A 20,661-nucleotide genomic window follows, 5' to 3' on the forward strand; every position below is an offset into this window, starting at 1 on the left:
CTCTTTCCCCTGTTTTTTCCTGGTAAACTAGCTTTCCTATTGTTAATTTGTATCTCTTATGTTAATTTGTACCAGCCTCCTCTTAATTTCTTGCTACCTAAAACCTCCATTGTTTATCAAAGCATACAGATTTGAAATTTCCCGTTCTCTGTTTCAAATAAAGTCAGTTCCTTTGAAGAGGGTTTGGAACTCTCTTTCTTATGGCCTGCCTTTCTCCCTGGGAAGATTCTCTAAGCCATGGTTCTGGAGTGTGTGGCAAGGACAGTGGGGTGTTTCCCTCTGGCTGACACCCCTGTTTTAGGACCATGGCACTGTGTAGGGATGGTAGCGTCTGGCCATTTAGGCTTGCTTCTCCTAGCATGGAATCTTTACCCTAGGAATACGCTGGGGTGAGGGTGATCAGGGCCCAATATTATCAGCATGCCATGCTTGGTGTAGAAACCACCACCTTGTGAGTGAAGGCTGGGTAGAAGGAAGCTCGTGACCTCTTGGCTTCATTGCCTGGAATTTAGCCTCTGCAAAATGTAGCTGGGGAGGCTGAAAAATGCTGGCACCTCCCTCTCCCTGAAAGAGAATGTAGCCCTTGACAGGGAGCTAGGGAAAGAGGGAACCCTATATTCTTGGTTGCCCATACCTGGAGTGGAGTCTGTTATGGTAAGTCAGTCAGTTTTGACTCAAATACCATAGACTCTCACTGTAGTAGCCAAGTTTAAGTAGGTCTTCTTGAATAAATTTTCTTCTTTTGCTGTATTCCATTAAAAAAATTTCTAGAGACTCTGAATTCTTGTTTTTCAAATATAATTTTTACCAGTTATGTTTGTTTTGATGGGGAGTGGGACAAAGCAACTCATGATGTCATTCTGGAAGTAGAATTCCTATCCTTCACTTTTATTTTGCAACAGAAAATAATTATATTTGAATACATGAATTCTGTACAAGCAAAACAGAATATCAGAATGAATTAAGTGGGAAGAAAACATGGTATTTCATGGGCAATGCATGAAAAAAACTATCATTCATCGTAAAAGATTCCTTAGAAATCAGTAACAAAGTAACTATTATTTCAAGAGAAATGAAAGCATTCCAAGAAAAATGTCTATTAATGATATGATGAGATCAAGTTTGATTGATGTTCTTTGTAATATTACATTGTCAAATATTAAAATACTGTTAAATAACATGAAACAGTGAACTCTCATTTACAAACACTGGGAAAGCATGAGGGCTGTTTTACATTAAGGGGGAATTCTAAATTTTTATTCAAAATGAAAACAATGCATGCAACAATGTGAATGAAACTGTGGGACATTATGTGATGCAAAATAAGCCAGAAACAAAAGAGCAAATATCGTATGGTTGCATTTAGAAAATACTTATAAGAAAATTAGGGCCTAGGTTGTAAGTTCGTATAGCAGTCACATTTAGTCCAGAGCTGTAATTCTTATTTCTAGATTTTGAGAGGCTTTGCTATATATATATGTATAACCTGGTATTTCCCTGTAATTTTGGGTACCTGTATGACACCTAAGACTCAAGATTTGGGGCTCTACAGGTCTAAAAGGCCGCATTGCCACATGCAACAACTGCTAAAGAAACTGGGAAAAGAGATCAGGCTTCTATTAGAGGTAAGAATGAAGCCAACTGGGTCAGGACTAAGGTAAATCAGAATACAGGGGTAAGGAGGACATTGTCTATATTTTAGAATTTCACCTACTGTATAAGACCAAAGAGAGATTTATTTTGTCCAAAACCTAAATGCTCTGTAGCACGTAATCTAACTTGACCTGTCTGGGTAAATCATTTGAACAATCCAAACACATGGAGCCCAGAATGGAAATGAGGGATTGTAATTCTGTGTAGCTTAATGTAATGCCCGGATACATCCCAGAGTATGTTGGACAGATAATTTAAATGTATTGGCAAAGTCCCTTGAGGGATGGGAGAAAAAATAGAGAACTATTAAACTTGACCACTGGGGAAATCCCTGATACTGTCTCAAACATTAGGAACTCCCAAATCAATAGGCCAAGCCCTTGATCTTGAGGCTTGCTCTTGTAAAGTTTATTTATGTAGCAGAGAAGCTTATTCTACCTAAGGATAAGTGTTACTTTCAGAAAACCTCTTTGTTGCTTAGATTTTGCCTCTCTCTCTCTCTCTCTCTCTAAGACCAGCTCTGCCAGTGAAACCATTGCCCTTCCTTCTATGTAGGACAAGACATCTAGTGGTGAAAGTCTCCCTGGCAATGTGAGATATGACTCCCAGTGATGAGCCTGGCCCTGGCACTGTGGGATCAACAATGCCTTCTTGAACAAAAGTGGTAAAAGAATTGTGACAAAATAAGATATCTGTGGCTGAGAGAGTTCAAATAGAGTCAAGAGGCTATTCTGGAGGTTACTTTTACCCAAGCTTTAGCTAGATATTGCTAACTGCCATGGTTTACCAAACCCCAATCAAAACCATTCCTGTCAACCCTGAAGAACACCTAGGGCTTTATCTGAGATTCTACAAAGGTTCCATTCATTATGATTACTTTCCAGAAACCTAAAACTTCCAGATGGGTTCCTAGACCAGCTAAGTCCTGAAACCCAGAGGGGCCAGCCACTCTAGAACATCAACTAGTTCCATCCCCGTATCGCATATTATCGACAGCCCTTTCCAACATGAAAAAGTTAGAATGGGCATAGCCTAAATACCCCTAAAGATTGGGCAAAGGATCAAAGGAGAAGGTGGGGTTATAACAGAGGAAATAGGATTTAACAAATGAATATGACTCTATCATATTGATATTTATTTTAGTCTCCAATGTCTTGGGCAGCTAGAAGGAAAAACCTGAAATTGAGGAACTATAACCCATACCAAACTCTGAAATCTGTTCTATAACTAATCACTGCGGTGTGCTTTGAAATTTATTGCTTTTTTTGTGTATATGTTAATTTTCACAATAAAAAATACAAAACCAAAACATACATTTTGTATTTATGGGACCACTGAGATCGAGTCCTCAATTCTTTCAACCTGAGCTTCTCTGTGTAGGAATGTATCCGCCATTCAAACTCCTGGAATTTTGTCCAATGGCAACAGTGAAAGCAGTCAACATGCCTAGTTACAATTCTTTACGATCATATACTTTGGTCACTTTATAAGCATGAGTTTTTTCATTTTTCAGTCCAGTTTTTCTCACCTTCGAGAAGTGCCTACTGCAACACACAAAAAAAGGAGGAATCTCCAAGCATTAGGGAGACTATTTTAGTTTTGGTTCAAGTGGTGGTAGCAGCAATGGTATCATTTTCCCGTGGTTGACACACTCGTATTGCCGAGGGTTTTTCCTACAAGTGAAGAACCATCCGTGAGGAGTACAAAAACAGATCCTTCACTGGCGGTGACATTGTTGGTAATAAAAATAAAGTTGGCGAGTGTGTACCTTCTTGGAACTATAATCTCCTGCAGTGTGCAGGTAAGGCCTCTGAATGAAGAACTGTATTGAAGGGTGAATGTTTCTGATGATGTCAGCAGTTCTTAGGTTATCTGCAAATTTCCTTTTTGCCTCATGATCCCCTCCAATCCCATCATCTAGCTTCTTTCCCCAGGTGATCCAGCACGCTTTGTTTTAATGTTTTAAGACCCTCTGATGCACTAGGCTCTGAACTGTATGCTCTTCATATGATCATTCACAAAAAGCATTCATAGTAGCCACTGGGAAAAAAGGTGAATACACTGGCCAGCACTCCCAAGATGCTGAAAAGCAAGGATGGAGGAACAAACTGTCTCTTTAAAATTCCCTCTGTTGTTTAGATGTTCATTTTGAAATAACTGTAAAAATTAAATGCAGAACACAGAAGCAGTTCTTGTGTTTCCACCTCTCTATGCTATGTGTTCTTCCGAACAATCTTCTATTCACATATAATCATATATTAATTTCCTATTTTCTCATGTAACAATATACCAGCATATAAAGCATGCAGTGCTTTACTCTGTAAATTCACATGTACAAAAATTTCAAATGTACAGTGAAATGATCACCATTATAACACTGATTATGAAATTACTTAATTATGTAATTTTTCCCATGCCATGGGAATAATTATCATTAAGAATTCCCTTTGGAGTAACCAGAGGCAACATACACACACCTTTATAAACAAAAACAACTAGCTGATGCTTTTTAAAAAATAATGTCATTTAAAACTTGAACTTAAAATGCTACACTTTTCTATTCCAGAATGTTTTTTTCCCAAAGTTTGTATTACATATACATCTGTTGAATGAACTATAATCATTTCTCCTTTTTATATTTATTGATGAATATTTCAGATGTACATGTTACTATTTATTATTATATTAAATCTGTAATATTCTTTCTTCTCTGTAAATTTTTTAGAATATATAAACGCCCAGCAGGAAATTATATCACTTCATAAATTATACATATTCTTAATTTTGATTGTCATTGTTAAAATTCTGCTTGAAAAGATATACTGATTTATATTTTAATCAACACTGGGTAATACCTTTAGAAGAAATTTCCTGAACTTACTTTATATAAAACATATAGAACACTTTGGCATTTGTGTCTGATTGTCACATGACATATGAATATAACTACCTCAAAGAAAAAAATGGTAAAGGTAAAAGAAAAAAAGTTCACAAACCAGAAATTCTGTATGTGTGTGTGTGTGTATATATATATATATATATATATATATGGAAACAGATTAGAGAAAAGATTGATATGACCAGGTTATTTCTTTAATATAAAAATTAGCATAGAGTTAGTTGTAACAGAAATGTTCATAAGCTTTAAAAATACTGTTAATTTTCAAATAAAAATATATTGTAAATCAGTAAGTAGGAATAAGGTAATACCCTTTTTAAAAAGCTGTATCAAGTCTATGTTCCTAATCTAATTTTATAGGGGTGTATATGCACATACGTAAATACACAGATCTGTCAAGAACATACATATGTATTCTTTGTACATGTATACATGCACATACATATATAGTGTAAGAAAATAGTGATTTTTAAAACAATTTGAATGCTTTCTAATTCTGAATATAACTCTTGATTTAAAATAATTGCCTCCTCATGTCTTCCTATATCTTTCTAAAGATAAAATACACCGCAGAGGTTTCTTTGTTTTTTCAAGTATGCAGTGTAGCAAAGACCAAGGATTGTAATCTAAACTCCTATTCTATATAAAAAGATAACATTCTGAAGACACAGTGGCAATCTCCTCTTCCTCTTCCTCCAAACCCGCTGTACAAACACCAAAATGTCATATGGCCTTAAGAGGTCAATAATTAATCATTGCACTGCCAAAATGTTTACAGAAGCCAATGTAACTACGATATTTTACAATGAAATATTTACAAATTTATCCCCTCTGAGACTCTAGTTGTCTAAAAATATTAGATTTGTTAAAATAGCATATTTAAAAAAATTTTTATTAGTAAAACCAATCAACATACAACACGAACATTCTTAACGTCTGAACACTCCATACTTGTGCAATCAGTGGCTCGCAATATCATCACATAGTTGTATATTCATTTCCATGATCATTTCTCAGAACATTTACATCACTCCTGAAAAAGAAAAAAAGAATAAAGAAAAAACTCATACACACCATACCCCTTACCCTTCCCTCTCATTGACCACTAGTATAAAATGGCATATTTATATGCTATTTACAAAGTTGTCTTGAATGTTGTCATGTATTGCAAAATTCTGTTCAAAATACAAAATTGAATAGTTAAAAAGGTAGAATAGGGCGGGCCGCGGTGGCTCAGCGGGCAAGAGTGCTTGCCTGCTATGCCGGAGGACCCCGGTTCGATTCCCGGCCCCAGCCCATGTAAGAAACAAACAAACAAACAAAATATAATAAAACAAGAAAATGTTTAAAGATGTCTCCCTTTCTTCCTCCCTTCCTTCCTTCCATCCTTCCTTCCTTCTCTCTGTCTTTCCTTCCCTTCCTCCCTCTCTCTTTAAAAAAAAAAAAAAAAAATGAAAAAAAAAAAAAAAAAAAAGGTAGAATAAAATTGTCTTCATATCAAAACATTTCCCATAATGGTTATAAAGCTATATTTATAGAATGACCTATCAGCAGATCAGTACAACTCCAAAAGTTTGATTTAGCTACAGTTTTTTAATGTACACAAGCACTTAGCAATGGCTAAAATCTAAATGATAACCAAAGATGAAAGAACATAATCTTTCTCCTTCCCCTAGCAATAGAACAGATACTAAAATATATATAGCTCAAAAATCCACATTTTTATCAATTACATTGCTAATATATTTGCAGAAAGTAATGAACCCATGAAATTTAACAATGAATTATTTATGAGTTATACTTTGTGAGACTTTATACATCTAGAAATATTAAATGTTAAAAATTAAAAACTATCTGCATATTATTTACAAAGTTGCCTTGAATATTGTCATACAATCAGGGAAACACATACTGAGAACAGTGTATAGTTCCAAGAGGGAGCATAAAGTCTCTTTAACAAAGTCATTCATATTTAGGGTGTTAACAACAGCAAAAATTAATATATATGACTATTGTATCAGGATGCTCGGTAAATCCACAATAAATTTACCAAATGAATGTGCATAGTTTTTCATTTCCTTCACTTTTAAAGGATAATTTCACTAAATATAAAACTCATGGTTGGTGGGTTTTTCTTTCAATATTTTAAATATGTACTCTCTTCTTTGCTTGCATGGTTTGTGACAAGAAGGTGACAGTAATTCTTATCTTTTTTCCTCTGTTGATAAGCTTTTTCCCCTTTGGCTTCTTTCAAGAATTTGTCTTTGGTTTTCTGCCATTTGAATATGATATGTCCAGATGCAGGGTGTGTTTGTGTGTGTGTGTGTGTGTGTGTGTTTTGTATTGTGTATTCAGTATTTATTCTGTTTGGTGTTCTCTTAGCCTGGATCTGTGGTTTATGTCTGCCATAAGTTCTTGGCTTTATTATTATTTAATATAATAGATACAACTTTACTATAATGGCTATGACTTACAATTTCAGTTGATGCCAAAGCATTCATGATTATGAAAAGAGTCTGAAATCCCAAGGGAATTAGACAGTTAAGTATTGGAATGTGTAGGATTTTTCTTTCCCCACTTTTAATTTGCTGCCAGGTGTTTTGAAGGTCCACTGCCTTTGAAATGATCTATCTAGATTGGTTGAGTTAGATTATGTTCTACAGAAAATTTAGGTTTGGGACAAAATAAACCTCTCTTCCTTTGGTCTCATACAGTAGATGAAGTTCTAAAATATGACAATATCCTCCTTACTCCTGTATTCTGATTTACCTTAGTCCCGATCGATCGGCTTTGTTCGTATCTCTAATTGAAACTTGGTCTCTTTTTCAATTTTAACAGTTGATGTATGTGACAGTGTTGCCTTTCAGATCTGCAGAACTCCTACTCTGAGTGTTAAGTGTCACACAGGTACCCAAAGTTCAGGGAAATACCAGGTTATGCATATTTAGCACAGACTCTCAAAAATCTAGAAATAACAAATACAGCTGTGGACTAAATGTGACTGCTATAAGAGCTTACAGCCTAGGCCCTAATTTTTTATAAGTATTTTCTAAATGCGACCATACAATATTTGCTCTGTTGTTTCTGGCTTATTTTGCATCACATAATGTCCCACAGTTTCATTCACTTGGCCATATTATTTTAACTATTTCTCCTGCCATTTTCTCTTTTAAAAAATTTTATTTTGTATTAGAGAAGTTGAAAGTTTACAGAAAAATCATGTAGAATGTACAGCATTCCCATATACCTCCTCACACATTCAGTTTTCCATATTATTAACACTTTGCATTAGGATGGTATCTTTGTTATAATTACTGAAACAATTTTATTATAATTATCCTATTAACTATAGTCCACAGTTTACATTAGGCTTCACTCTTTGTCTTGTTCAGCCCTATTTTTTTGTAAATTAATTCTAGTAATATGCATACAACCTAAAAGTTCCTCTTTTAGCCACTTCCAAAATATAATTCAGTATTGTTAATTACACTTACAATGTTGTGCTACCATCACCACCTCCATCAACAGAGCTTTTCCATCATTCCAAACAGAAACTCTGCATCAATTAAGCATAAATGGCCCATTCCTTACCCCCACCCCAGCCTCTGTACAGGTATTCTAGTTTCTGACTTTATGAATTTGCTTGTTTTAATTATTTCATACCAGTGGGATCATGCAATATTTGTCCTTTTGTGTCTGGCTTATTTCACCCCACTTGATGTCTTCAGGGTTGATCCCTGTTGTCACATATCAGAACTGCATTCTTTCTTTTATGGCTGAATAATATTCTATTGTATGTATATGCTACATTTTGTTTATCCATTCGTTTGTTGATGGGCACTTGGGTTGTGCCCATCTTTTGGCAATTGTGAATAATGCTGCTATTAATGTCAATGTACAAGTATCTGTTTGAGTCCCTACTTGCAGTTCTTGGGTGTATATATATATAAGCAGGATTGCTGTGTTGTACAGTAATTCTGTACTTCACTTTCTGAGAAACTAGCAAACTTTTTTCGACAGCAGTTGCACCATTTTGCATTCCCACAAACAATGAACGAGTCTTCTTATTCCTCCATATCCTCTCTAACATTTATTTTCCATTCTTTTTAATAGCCATTATAGTAGGTGGGAAATAGTATCTCATTGTTTTGCATTTCCCTAATGGCTGATGGTGTTGAGTATCTTTTTATGTGATTATTGACCATTTATGTATCTTCTCTGGAGAAATGTCTATTCAAGTCTTTAGCTCGTTAAAAAATTGGATTGTCTTTTTGTTGTTGAGCTGCTACTTGGTTTTTCTTCTCCTTCTAGTATTCTAGTTGCATAAAAAAAATTGTCCCACAGTGCTTAAACGTTCTGTTTGGGAGGTTTTTTGGTGGCTTTTTTTTTCCCCGTTCTTTTTTCTCTTTGCACTTCAGTTTGGGAAGTTTCTATTGACATAACTACAAACTCACAGATTCTTTGCACACGTCCAGTCTTTGATGAGTTCATCAAAGCATTTTTCATTTCTATCATGTGGTTTTTAATTTATAGCATTTTCTTTTGATTCTTTCTTACTATTTCCTGTATCTTATTACATTACTCATGCGTTCTTGAATGTTGTCTACTTTTTCCATGATAACTGTTAACATTTCAGTTACTATATATTCCCTGGGTGATAGTTCCAACATCATTGAAATTCATATCTGAGTCTGATTTTAATGTTTACTTAGTATTTTCAGTTTGTTTTTTTCTTACCTCTGGGCATAACTTCTAAATTTTTTGTTGTTTTTGAAATCCAGGCATGTTGTATCAGATAATAGGAACTGAGGCATGTAGTATGAGGATTTACGTTAATTTGGTAGGAGTTAGGCTTTGTTTAATGTTTACAGTAGCTATAGGTGTCAGAAGTTTCCAATTCTTCTAGTGTCCTTGTTTTTGCATTACCTGTTATCTCCGGGCTTCCATAACTACACTTCTTCAGAGAGAGGCTTGTCTTGCAGATCTTTCAGCTGTAATCCACTATTATTATCTTGGAGCCTTACTGGTGTGGTGGCAAGGTATGGGTAAGAGGGAACAGTCTACAATTAATCCCTGTCTTTTAGTGGGCTTGTGTCTCTGGCCTGCGACCTACTTCTGAAGAAGTATTTCTTCTTGTGAATCCCTCCATTCCTTTCATGAGCTAGGAAAGCTATGGTGGCTGAAATGAGAGACATGCCCTTCTCCCATAGGTCTGGGACAAGGCTCTGGAAAAGTCTTTTTCTCTTGAAAAGAGGCCTCTGTTATGGAGAAGACTCTGGGCATATTTCACAAGAATTACACTTACCCTCCTTTGTCAAAGCCGCAAGGGATCTTTCCTTGAAATTTCACCATAAAAACCTACGTGAGGTTCTGAAGGTAAAGCCCACAGAAGTGTGAGGACCCCTCTAAGATTTCAACACCTAGGAGTTTCTCACTCTTGAACTAGTTCACACAGCCTCCAGTAATCCATCAAAATGACCATTTAAGTGTTCTCAACACTTTCTGGTTCCAGCAACTTCTTCTTCAGGTAAACAGATCTTGGCTGTGGCTCTCTGATTTGCCTGTATCTCCAGATTTCAGGGTGACAGTTTTCTCGGCTAACTCAGTTCTCTGATAAGTCTAGGAAGTAATTTGTTTTCAATTTGTCCAGATTTTTGTTGTTGTAGTGAAAGGAGTGATGACTTCCAAGTGCTTTACATGTTGGAGCTGAAACCACAAACTGGGTGTATACCCTTTCAATCGTTTTTGTTTGTTTAATTTATTGGCAATAATAGATCTCCTTATTTCTGAAAGTCAGGCAAACCCCTTCCACCACCCACCTGCTGCCCTTTGTTTGCTACTGGATGAAAACTTTCATTGCTGAAAGTGGATATCTGAAGTTTATTTTTACCTCTAAAATTTTTCTTGAATGATGACTTTGGACTTTTTTTTTCTTTTCCATGTGTTTGGTGTCTTTCAGGACATCAATTAGGAGTATGTTGGATCTTCTTTTTCTGTGTTCCAAAGTTATACTTTTCTCTCTTAATTCTTTCAAATTCTTTTGAGTTTTCTTTCCATTTATTTTTGCAACTGTCTTAAGTGTTTCTTCTTGTTTTGATTATGTATGAAGCAGAGTATTTTCACCTTCTTACTATTTCCAATGTGGCCTTAATTTCTGTGATGGTTTTGTGCTTCTCTTCCATTTATTTCATGAACAGTGACAGCTCATTTTTCATAGTTTTCTCTGACCTTTTCATTTTCTTCTTGAAACTTTGTTTTGAATCCTTGATTCTCTGAAGTAATTTAAAATTAAGTTTTGTGAATTTTGAAACTAGAGAGCTCTAGTCAAACATTTTATCAGCTCAGTAGTAAAAATTTTCAAGTATGTATTCTTATCTGTAATTTGTCATGTTTATTTTCACCTTTCTTTTAATGGTTTTTGTAAACCCTAAGAGGAGCTCCTCCAAGACCAGCCATTTTCAGGCAGAGATTGTAAATGGGCAAGCCAGTAGTGCTCTGGCAAGTATAAAGTTTTCCTTATTTAGTGTTTGATATGAGTGGTTTGTTTGTACCATATCATTTACATATTGTTAGCTGAAGAGACCTGGCAGCTGCAAGGCAGCTTGTCATCCAGAATTTTCTCCTCACCTTGCCACATTCTTAGGTTCATTCATGAAATAACAGTGAATCTGCTCATTATCACACTCAGTCCTTCCTTCTCTATTTTGTGCTGAGAAATAGGATTAATGAGATCCTGCATTCAGCCTGTGTAGATCTTTTTGTTCCAAACAAAAGAGTCTTCAGTTTTGCCTCTCAGTGTATACCATTACTATGGAAAACTTCAGTCTCCCGGTTCTTCCCAACATCTCCAGTGGCAGGTATCCTCTCTTAGCATTCTCTGGCAACTTAACCCAATTTTCATGGCACTTGGTAACTTCTCTTCGTCTGTGTTATCATTCAAGTTCAAATGTTTTATATAGTTTTATTAAAGATGTGATTTTAGTTTTGTCTTTGTACTTTTTGTTGTTTTGGTGGCTTTCACAGAGAAGATATATTTAAAATGTCTGGTTTCATTTATCCATATTTGGTAGAAATACTTTTGCCTAATTATTATTTTTAGATATATTTTTAAACTAATCACCCCACCGAACTCTTTAGGTCTATTTTTTTTTCCTTTGGTTATCTGGGGTTTTACATGTAGAAAATTATATTACCTATAATTTTTTTCATCTAACAATATATTTTATCTCCTTTCTAGCATATATATGTATGTGTATGTGTGCATATATGTACACACAACATGCATTTCTTCATCTTGTGTTATCTAGAACATCCAGATCAGTATTGAATAATAGCTATGATAGGATGAGTCCTGTTATGCTCTTGATTTTTCTAGGCATGATTTTGATGTTTCACTGCTTTAAATTAAGGTGGATATCACTTTGTGATAGCTGTCAAATTTTTATCCAGTTCCATTTATGCATCTATCATGATGATATCTGGTGATATTTTGTTTAGCATTTGGAACTATGATATAGTGCAAGATTGGTATATAGTTTTTTGGGGGGGGAATGTTGATAACATCTTTGTCAGATTGATAGGAGGTTAGACACGTCTAATTAATTAATGCCTGATAAGGTGTTTGATAGTAGTTGTAAGACCTTCCTTTTCAGCTATACTGATGCAAATTTTCATCTGCATCTCAGAGGAAGATCTAGTGTACATGCTTACCAAATGCATAGGATCTGAAACTTGAATGTGGGCAAATATATTGGGCAATTGAAATACATAGACTAGTTCTTAACACAATGACATTCAATACATTTGAGCTTTTAAAAAGTGTTTTAGTTTGTTAAAGCTGTTGGAATGCAATATACCAGAATAATATACCAGAAGTGGAATGGCTTTTAAAAGGGGAATTTATTAAATTGCAATTTACAATGCTAAGGCTATAAAAATGTCCAGGAAAAGATAATTTGACTCAAGAAAGGCCCATGGCTAGAGAACTGGATATCCATATGCAAAAGAATGAAAGAGGACCCGTATCTCACACCCTATACAAAAGTTAACTCAAAATGGATCAAAGATCTAAACATTAGGTCTAAGACCATAAAACAGAGGAAAATGTAGGGAGATATCTTATGAAACTTACAATTGGAGGCGGTTTTATGGACCTTAAACCTAAAGCACGAGCACCGAAGAAAAAAATAAATAAATGGGAGCTCCTCAAAATTAAACACTTTTGTGCATCAAAGAACTTCATCAAGAAAGTAGAAAGACAGTCTACACAATGGGAGACAATATTTGGAAACGACATATCAGATAAAGGTCTAGTATCCAGAATTTATAAAGAGATTGTTCAACTCAACAACAAAAAGACAGCCAACCCAATTACAAAATGGGAAAAAGACTTGAACAGACACCTCACACAAGAGGAAATACAAATGGCCAAAAGGCACATGAAGAGATGCTCAATGTCCCTGGCCATTAGAGAAATGCAAATCAAAACCACAATGAGATATCATCTCACACCCACTAGAATGGCCATTATCAACAAAACAGAAAATGACAAGTGCTGGAGAGGATGTGGAGAAAGAGGCACACTTATCCACTGTTGGTGGGAATGTCAAATGGTGCAACCATTGTGGAAGGCAGTTTGGCGGTTCCTCAAAAAACTGAATATAGAATTGCCATACGACCCAGCAATACCATTGCTAGGCATCTACTCAAAGGACTTAAGGGCAAAGACACAAACGGACATTTGCACACCAATGTTTATAGCAGCATTATTTACAATTGCAAAGAGATGGAAACAGCCAAAATGTCCATCAACAGACGAGTGGCTAAACAAACTGTGGTATATACATACGATGGAATATTATGCAGCTTTAAGGCAGGATAAACTTATGAAGCATGTAATAACATGGATGGACCTAGAGAACATTATGCTGAGTGAGTCTAGCCAAAAACTAAAGGACAAATACTGTATGGTCCCACTGATGTGAACCGACATTCGAGAATAAACTTGGAATATGTCATTGGTAACAGAGACCAGCAGGAGTTAGAAACAGGGTAAGATAAATGGGTAATTGGAGCTGAAGGGGTACAGACTGTGCAACAGGACTAGATACAAAAACTCAAAAATGGACAGCACAATAATACCTAATTGTAATGTAATTATGTTAAAACACTGAATGAAGCTGCATCTGAGCTATAGTTTTTTTTATTTGTTTGTTTGTTTGATTGTTTGTGTCTTTTGTTTTTTTTCTTTTTCCGTTTCTTTTTTTTAATTATTATTATTTTTATTTTTTCTCTATATTAACATTCTATATCTTTTTCTGTTGTTTTGCTAGTCCTTTTCCTAAATCGATGCAAATGTACTAAGAAATGATGATCATGCATCTATGTGATGATGTTAAGAATTACTGATTGCATATGTAGAATGGAATGATTTCTAAATGTTGTGTTAATTTCTTTTTTTTCTTTAATTAATAAAAAAAAAAAAAAGAAAGGCCCATGGGTCCAGAATACCTGTCAGTTGGGAAGGCACGTGGCTGACATCTGCTGGGGTCTTTGACTTCTTGTTTCAAACAGCTTCCCCAGAGGCAGTTTCTTTCTTCAACTCCAAACATCCTTTTGTCTTTTGTGTCAGCTCTGAAGCTTTTTCCAAAATGTTTCCCTCTTAAAGGACTTTAGTAAGCCACCCACATTGAAGGGTTGGAGACTACATCTCCGTGGAAATGACCTAATGAAAAGGTCCCACCCACAATTGGGTGAGTCCCATCTCCATGGAAAAACTTAGTAAAAAAAAATCCCACCCAGTAATATTGGATGAGGATTAAAGAACATGACTTTTCTGGAGTACACAATAGTTTCAAACTGGCACAAAAGGCAATTGTAAAAGTCTAGGACTTTATGTGTATTAAAAGCATATAGCAAAAGATACATACATTTTAGTTATCAATCCATTATGAAAAAAGTGTGTGATGTGACTATTAAAGAACCAAATACAATTTTGGACTGTCTTATTAGATATTGTTGTCTAGAATGAAGAGGTAATTTGAATAGAGAATGGAGAAAAAGAGAAGCCAAAAGTCTGAGAAATATGTGAAGAAGGGGGAATTTTTGTCAAGATTTCCATGCTGATTCTCTGTGTTTTTCTTTCTCCTCATTCTGTAATCCACACCTACACATACTGTCCTCCTAGATACAGCTCAGAATCCCTAGCCCTTGTATAATTGGAGGTTTGACTACAGTTCTATAGGGTCAGCTGCTTTCCCGAAGTTTACATCTCTCCAGATCTGTTTCATCTGCTGATGATGGAAAGTGGAAGATTAACCTTTCACTCCAAAGCAGTTAGTTTGGTTAGCAGCATTACATTAACATGAGAAAATGCAAATCTTAATCTCTTACCCTGAAGTTGATGAATATTTTATTTTTGGTTCTGAAATTTGGTGAAGAAGAAGTTTGATTTTTTATGGATTATTTCATATACTAATTAGGATACCAATGATGGTTAAACTTGTTCTTGATCCTACTTTTAACACTTTTTAATATGCTGACATGTTTCCTTATTTTTAGATTTGGTGTCAATAATCTTTTGGTTCCTTAATTTGGAAAAGCAAACTATGCATTTACTGCTTACATTCATTTATCATATTGCAGCCTGCCCTTACTATTTCCGCGGGAAAACATAGGGGATGGCTTTGTAGTGTTTAGGAAGGTGATTTGGTCTCAGTGGAACTCTCAAGTTACCTATCCCACTTCTAGTCTTAGGAAGGGGAAGCTAGAGTTTCCCTTTCCTCCCATTAAATCAGCAGCTTAAAAAATTAATTATAGAAACATTTAAACATACACAAAAATGGAGAGAATCATGCAATCAGCTCTGATACCATGTAGCTTCAAGAATTATCAACACTTCTAGGCAATTTTCTGCCCATTAAATATAATGCCCTGGAAGCTTCAATTCTTGATCTATATTTAGTTCTTGCCTTTCACATTTTGGGTCTTGGGGCTTTGGACACTATAACTATATTAAAAGAAGGCCCCGAGTGAGGAATTTAGTGCTTAACAGTAATCCAATTAGCATCTTTCCTTTCAGCTTTCCTCCCTTAAGGGAAAGTCACTGATTGTAGGGTACTGGGAGGAATTTGGAGCTAGGTGTTTCTCATAGAACTGATCTTTGTCCCGATTTCAATGCAGAAGACAGGAATAAAAGTAAAATTGAGAAAATGTGGGCATTTGTTCTGTCTTACTCTTCCTCATTGCTGTTTTCTAAATATTTACGGAAAGCGACTATTGCTGTAGTTTCCTCATCACGCTCTGAGACTTTCTCAGTTCTTCCTTTCCTTTCCACTCCTTCGCATATCCTGTTTGGGGATGAGTTGTCAAGGATTTGAGTTTCTGGTTTGTTTGTTTTTTTTTTTTCTTTCTTTCTTTCTTTTTCTGGCTTTTAATACTGACTGGTTCGTGATCTTCTCTCACCCAGAGCGTCAAGGGCTGCTTGCAACTCTTTCCCACCAGGGCTTCCTGTGGAAAGAGAAACTGCTGTCCCGCCAAAAGTGGGACACACAAGGGGAAACCTTGCGCCCTCCGCCCCAGGTGCCTCGGAAAACGGGACTCTGGAGGAAGCTTGAGGGGGATACTGTTTCCCAATTTGCCCTTTGCTGGTGGCCTCTGTTTAACTCTTGGCTCCTCGGATGTATGAGCGACTTCTGGCTGCAGCGGAGAGAGGTTGGGAATCCAGCGCTCAATGCCCCACCCCACCTGTTTTGGGGGCTCTTGTTTCCTTAAGCCTGCGAGGCGTGGCCGTCGCGTTACGGTCCCGCCCCCTGCAGCCTGCGCCTCGCGGTTGCTCTCAGAGGTCCGCCCTTCTCCCCGCGCCGAGAGAGGTTAGTGGGTCCCGGGGACTCGCCAGGGTCCGAGGCCCTCTTCAGCTTGGCGGGACGAGTCCGGCGGCCTCAGCCCTAGTTACAGGCCATCTTCGGGCGGAGGTTGAGACCGGGTGATCGCAGGGCTCATTTCCTAGAAAACGCCTTTTAAGGAGAAATGCGTTCTTTTCTCGGAGCGCCTTCCTGCTCCGCACGGTTGCCTGGGCTCCGGGCGAGGTCCCAGTCCCCAGGGAAAGGAGACGGCGTTGCGGGATCCCCGGCAGGTTACCTCGCCTCTGCGCCCCTAGGCGGCGCTGCGCTCCTCCGCACCCGGCCGGCTTCGCGTTCCCAGACGGCAGCCAAGCCTCTAGCCTAGAGAGCCCGGCTCGCGGCTGGCCAGCCCGGGGCCGACGGCGGTCTCCGCACCTCTGCCGGCGGTGGTGGCCGGGCGCACGCTGCTACTCGCCGCGGCTTGGGCTCTCCGGGAGTCTGGAGCATGGTCCCGGGTCACCGCTGGTGGAGCGGGGACACCGGGAGGGAGGATGGGGGGTTGGGGGGCGGCGGCTATCTATTTATGGGTCTCCTGCGGCGGTGCCGCGGGCCAGCTTGAATACTCGGTGTTGGAGGAGACAGAACCGGGAGTCGCCGTAGGCAATGTCGCCGCAGACTTTAGCTGTCGGCAGAACTTTCGCTTCCTTTCCAGCTACAGCGAGCCCTACATCAGGGTGGACCCGGTCAGCGGTAGCTTAGAGGTCAGAGGGCCGGCGGCCCGGCCACGGCTGTGTGAAGCCAAAGCTACGTATGTCTTGGCCTGTGAGCTGCTGCTCGAGAAGCCCCTGACGCTGCACAAGATGCGCGTTCACGTCCTGGAGACCAACGACAACTCACCTCTCCTCCCCGCCGGACGTGCCACTGCATGCCTCCGAGTTCCTGACGTCCAGAGCTTGCTTTACTCTTCCCAGCGCCCAGGATGCAGATGAAGGAAGCAACGGGGTGCTAAGCACAGCTTGAGCCCCAGACAGTACTTTCGGCTGGATATGGGTCGCGGGGTCGATGGCAGCAAATACCTGGAGCTGGTATTGGAGAAGGCGCTGATCGCAAGGACCGGCTGGTGTGCACGGCTCGGGACGCAGATAACTCTTGCACTCCAGAGACACACAAGTAACCATCATCGTGGTGGACACAAACAACGAGGCGCCTGCATTTGAGCGGTCCTTGAGACTGCACCCATCCGGACGGTGTTGTTCCGAGTTCAGGCCTCGAACCCCGACGAAGATTCTGATGGGACAATCCGGTACTCCTTAAGTAATAGCATTGGAGCAGAGTTGCGACATCGCTTGCATTTGCACCCTTCAAGTGGGGAGGTGCGCGTAGCTGCTTCGCTAGGTCCCCCTGTAGCGCTGATGGAGGCATACATCGAAGCGAGGGAGGATGTCACTTTCAGTCTAGTTCACACCGCTAAACTGCTGGTGGAGGGGACCGAGTGAACGATCATGCCGCCTAGGCGAAACTCATGACTATCCAGTCCACTTCTCAAGAATACTGCCCCTGGTACAGTGATTGCTCTTCTTAGTGTAAGAGATGAGGACTTCGGTCCCAATGGCAGGATCATTTGTAGCATGTCCAGCAGAGGCTGTTGGAGCCTCTGGAGCAAATCAGCCAATAACAAACCCTGATGATTGCCTCCGAAAGTGACTCATCCCCATTTAGAACCCGGAAGACATGACAGTGTCAGTTGCTGATGTGAATGACAAACACATCAAACTTTCCCCAAGGAGAACAGGAACGCTTTGTGGCTGAAAACAATGGGCCTGGAAACCTCCCTGGGCCATGTGTTTGCCTAGGATTTGGACTGGAGAGAATGGCCCTGACTTCTATGAACTATTGGATTTTACCTCTAAGGCCACCAACCTCTACTTTGGTGACAGTGGACTCACCCACTGGTGTGATACTGGTCAAAACTTCCTTTAAATTTGAGTGGCTCAGAGGATTTTGCTTCCAAGTAGAAGCTCAGGATGGTGGCTTCCTTCTCAGAAGTGCAACAGTGACTGTGAGCTTTTTTGTTGTAGATAGAAATGACGATGCCCCAGTCATCTTGTTTCCCTTGCCCAGGAATGACTCTGTCCCAGTACAGACTCTTTCCTGCTCTGCCAGAGCTGGACATTTGGTCATAAAAGTGGTGAAGTGATGCAGACAGTGGGACCAATGCCTGGCTTTCCTACCATGTATCTCAGACTTCTGATGATAGCCTTTTCAGAATTTTGGCCAATATGTGAGAGCTCCATAGTGTTCACTCAGTTCTTCCCACTGATGAAGTTAAGCAGAGGGTGGTGGTAGTGATTCAGGACCAGTGATTCAGGACCGTGGAAACCGCTTTCCTCTTCTGTCACCCTGAGTGTGCTGTAGAGCAGCTCTGCCCCTCAGATCCTTCCAGACTTCGAAGATGCTTGGGAAACAGGAAGACAGCTTTCCACCCAGAATTTGTATTTAGTAATTGCCCTAGCCTGTGCTTCTTTTTTTATTCCTGAGCTGCTTACTTTTCTTTGTTTATCAAGTTGAAGCAGAGCTCAGATTGTTGCTCTCAGAACTGCTGAACAGTTTACTGTTGCTCTCCAGAAGGGATGAGGCATGAAAGGAAGACGGCTTAGAAGCCTTGCATGACATCAGTCGCACTAGATGTCACTACAGTGGAGAGACTATCTCAGATCTATCTCTAAAGGGCCTCTCTAGGACTTGGTTCTGATCATAACAGTTTGTTGTTGCATGGGAAATACAGCGCTGCTGACCTGAGAAATCTGGCCACTGGGGGAGGACTGAATTTGCCAATATCCTATATTCATATTTGGAATAGGAAAGGGGATCACGCAAATGTCAGTGCCATGGTAAGCAAATTTTATGAGACTCAATACTCTTGACCAGGAAATGGCTCCTAGCTTTGTTCTGAAATGTTTCTTAGATGAGCATTTGGCAACATTTAATCCGTTGAATTGAACAATCTTGTTATTTTTCTCCCTGTGCCCAGAATTTTGGGGGTAAAAAAAGTATTAGAAGACTCTCCTTGACCTCAGGATGCTTTAGTTTCTTTTTTTGGAGAAGAAAGTATAAAAAACTCAAACCTGTAAAAGTAGCATAGCATAAACGTCTAAAATTAATAACCTTGCATATTTAAAAATAATTCCTTTTTAGAAGTTCCTTTAAGGAACGACAAAGCAAATACCCCTGCATTTCCAGGTATTTCTTGCACAACATATATGTGTAAGGCAAATCTATACCTAAGTGAGGAATGAAAAAATGTCTTTGCATAATATGAGTTTAAAACCTATCACGAAATTGGGACATTTACTTAGGCTATTACAATACATATGAAAAATGATAATTGCAAAAGACATAAAAATAAATTGCAATTGGTGTCCAAAGAAGGGAGAGAACATATCCCCCTGGGTGGGAGGGGGGATATCAGGAAGGCTTTGTAGTAGAGATTGCATTTGATTTGGGTCTTGAATGATACATCCTTTATTAATGGCTTATCTAGATTGTGGGTTTCATTAATGCCATTTTGGCAAAGTACTCCTTTTTAAGAATGATACTGCAAAATAAATAGCTAATAGCTTCACAGTAGTGTCTGTGAGAACATAGAAACTATAGGCAGTTTCAGAGTACCTATTTGTTCTGATAGAAAGAAGGTAGCACCGTTTCCTGGGTTTAGGATTGACAACATTTGTTTTGTTTTTATTGATACTGTTTTTATTGAACTTAGAGTTCTACAGTATCACCTTCTGGTTTCTTATAAAGATCATGGATACAAGGGAAGGAGATAGGCAGAAATTAGGGAAGGGAACTGAAGCATTCCTTGTTTTATTATTCTAGATAATAAAGAGGAAAGAAGATTATAGGTTATTCTTCTCCCTCAAATAATGTTACTTGCAAATAAAATAGTTTGACTGCCATTATAATTTTGCATGTCTAATATTCTCACATGGTATAATAAAATCCAATATGTAAAATATGCTGAGTAAATGCTTGCTGAATGAGCGAATGAATGACTATGTGCATGTATGATTTGGGTGGGTAACACTGTTCAACATAGAGGGGAAACCTTCAATTTACTTTTTTCTACTTTACATGTGTATATATGGTGAACAGTTTAAAGGTCACTTTCAAGTATATTATTTCAGTGATTAATTTCTTCCTCATGATATGTACTAATGAAACCCAACACAAAAGCAGGTTATCTGCTCCTCGTATGAAGAACCTCAATGC

General features: G+C 38.5%; 2 protein-coding genes across 2 annotated transcripts in view; both read left to right on the plus strand.

Annotated features, from left to right (window-relative positions):
* LOC143664296 (protocadherin alpha-13-like) overlaps nt 1-16,501 on the plus strand; it is a 53,666-nt gene extending 37,165 nt beyond the window's left edge. The window contains exons 2-3 of the mRNA XM_077137972.1: nt 16,055-16,232; nt 16,326-16,501. Of these exons, the coding sequence (XP_076994087.1) occupies nt 16,055-16,232; nt 16,326-16,501 (354 nt within the window). The remainder of the gene's footprint in view (nt 1-16,054; nt 16,233-16,325) is intronic.
* A 442-nt stretch (nt 16,502-16,943) lies between these two features.
* PCDHAC1 (protocadherin alpha subfamily C, 1) lies at nt 16,944-20,133 on the plus strand. Its single transcript, XM_077138053.1, is given in 14 exon segments — nt 16,944-17,302; nt 17,304-17,401; nt 17,404-17,490; nt 17,493-17,534; nt 17,537-17,614; nt 17,617-18,045; nt 18,048-18,217; nt 18,219-18,253; nt 18,255-18,302; nt 18,304-18,582; nt 18,584-18,752; nt 18,754-18,915; nt 18,917-18,948; nt 18,950-20,133. Coding segments are annotated over 14 exon segments (2,355 nt in total). The 3' UTR covers nt 19,317-20,133.
* Nucleotides 20,134-20,661: the final 528 nt, after the last annotated feature.

Source organism: Tamandua tetradactyla, chromosome 20 (assembly GCF_023851605.1).
Source record: "Tamandua tetradactyla isolate mTamTet1 chromosome 20, mTamTet1.pri, whole genome shotgun sequence".
Lineage (NCBI taxonomy): Eukaryota > Metazoa > Chordata > Mammalia > Pilosa > Myrmecophagidae > Tamandua > Tamandua tetradactyla.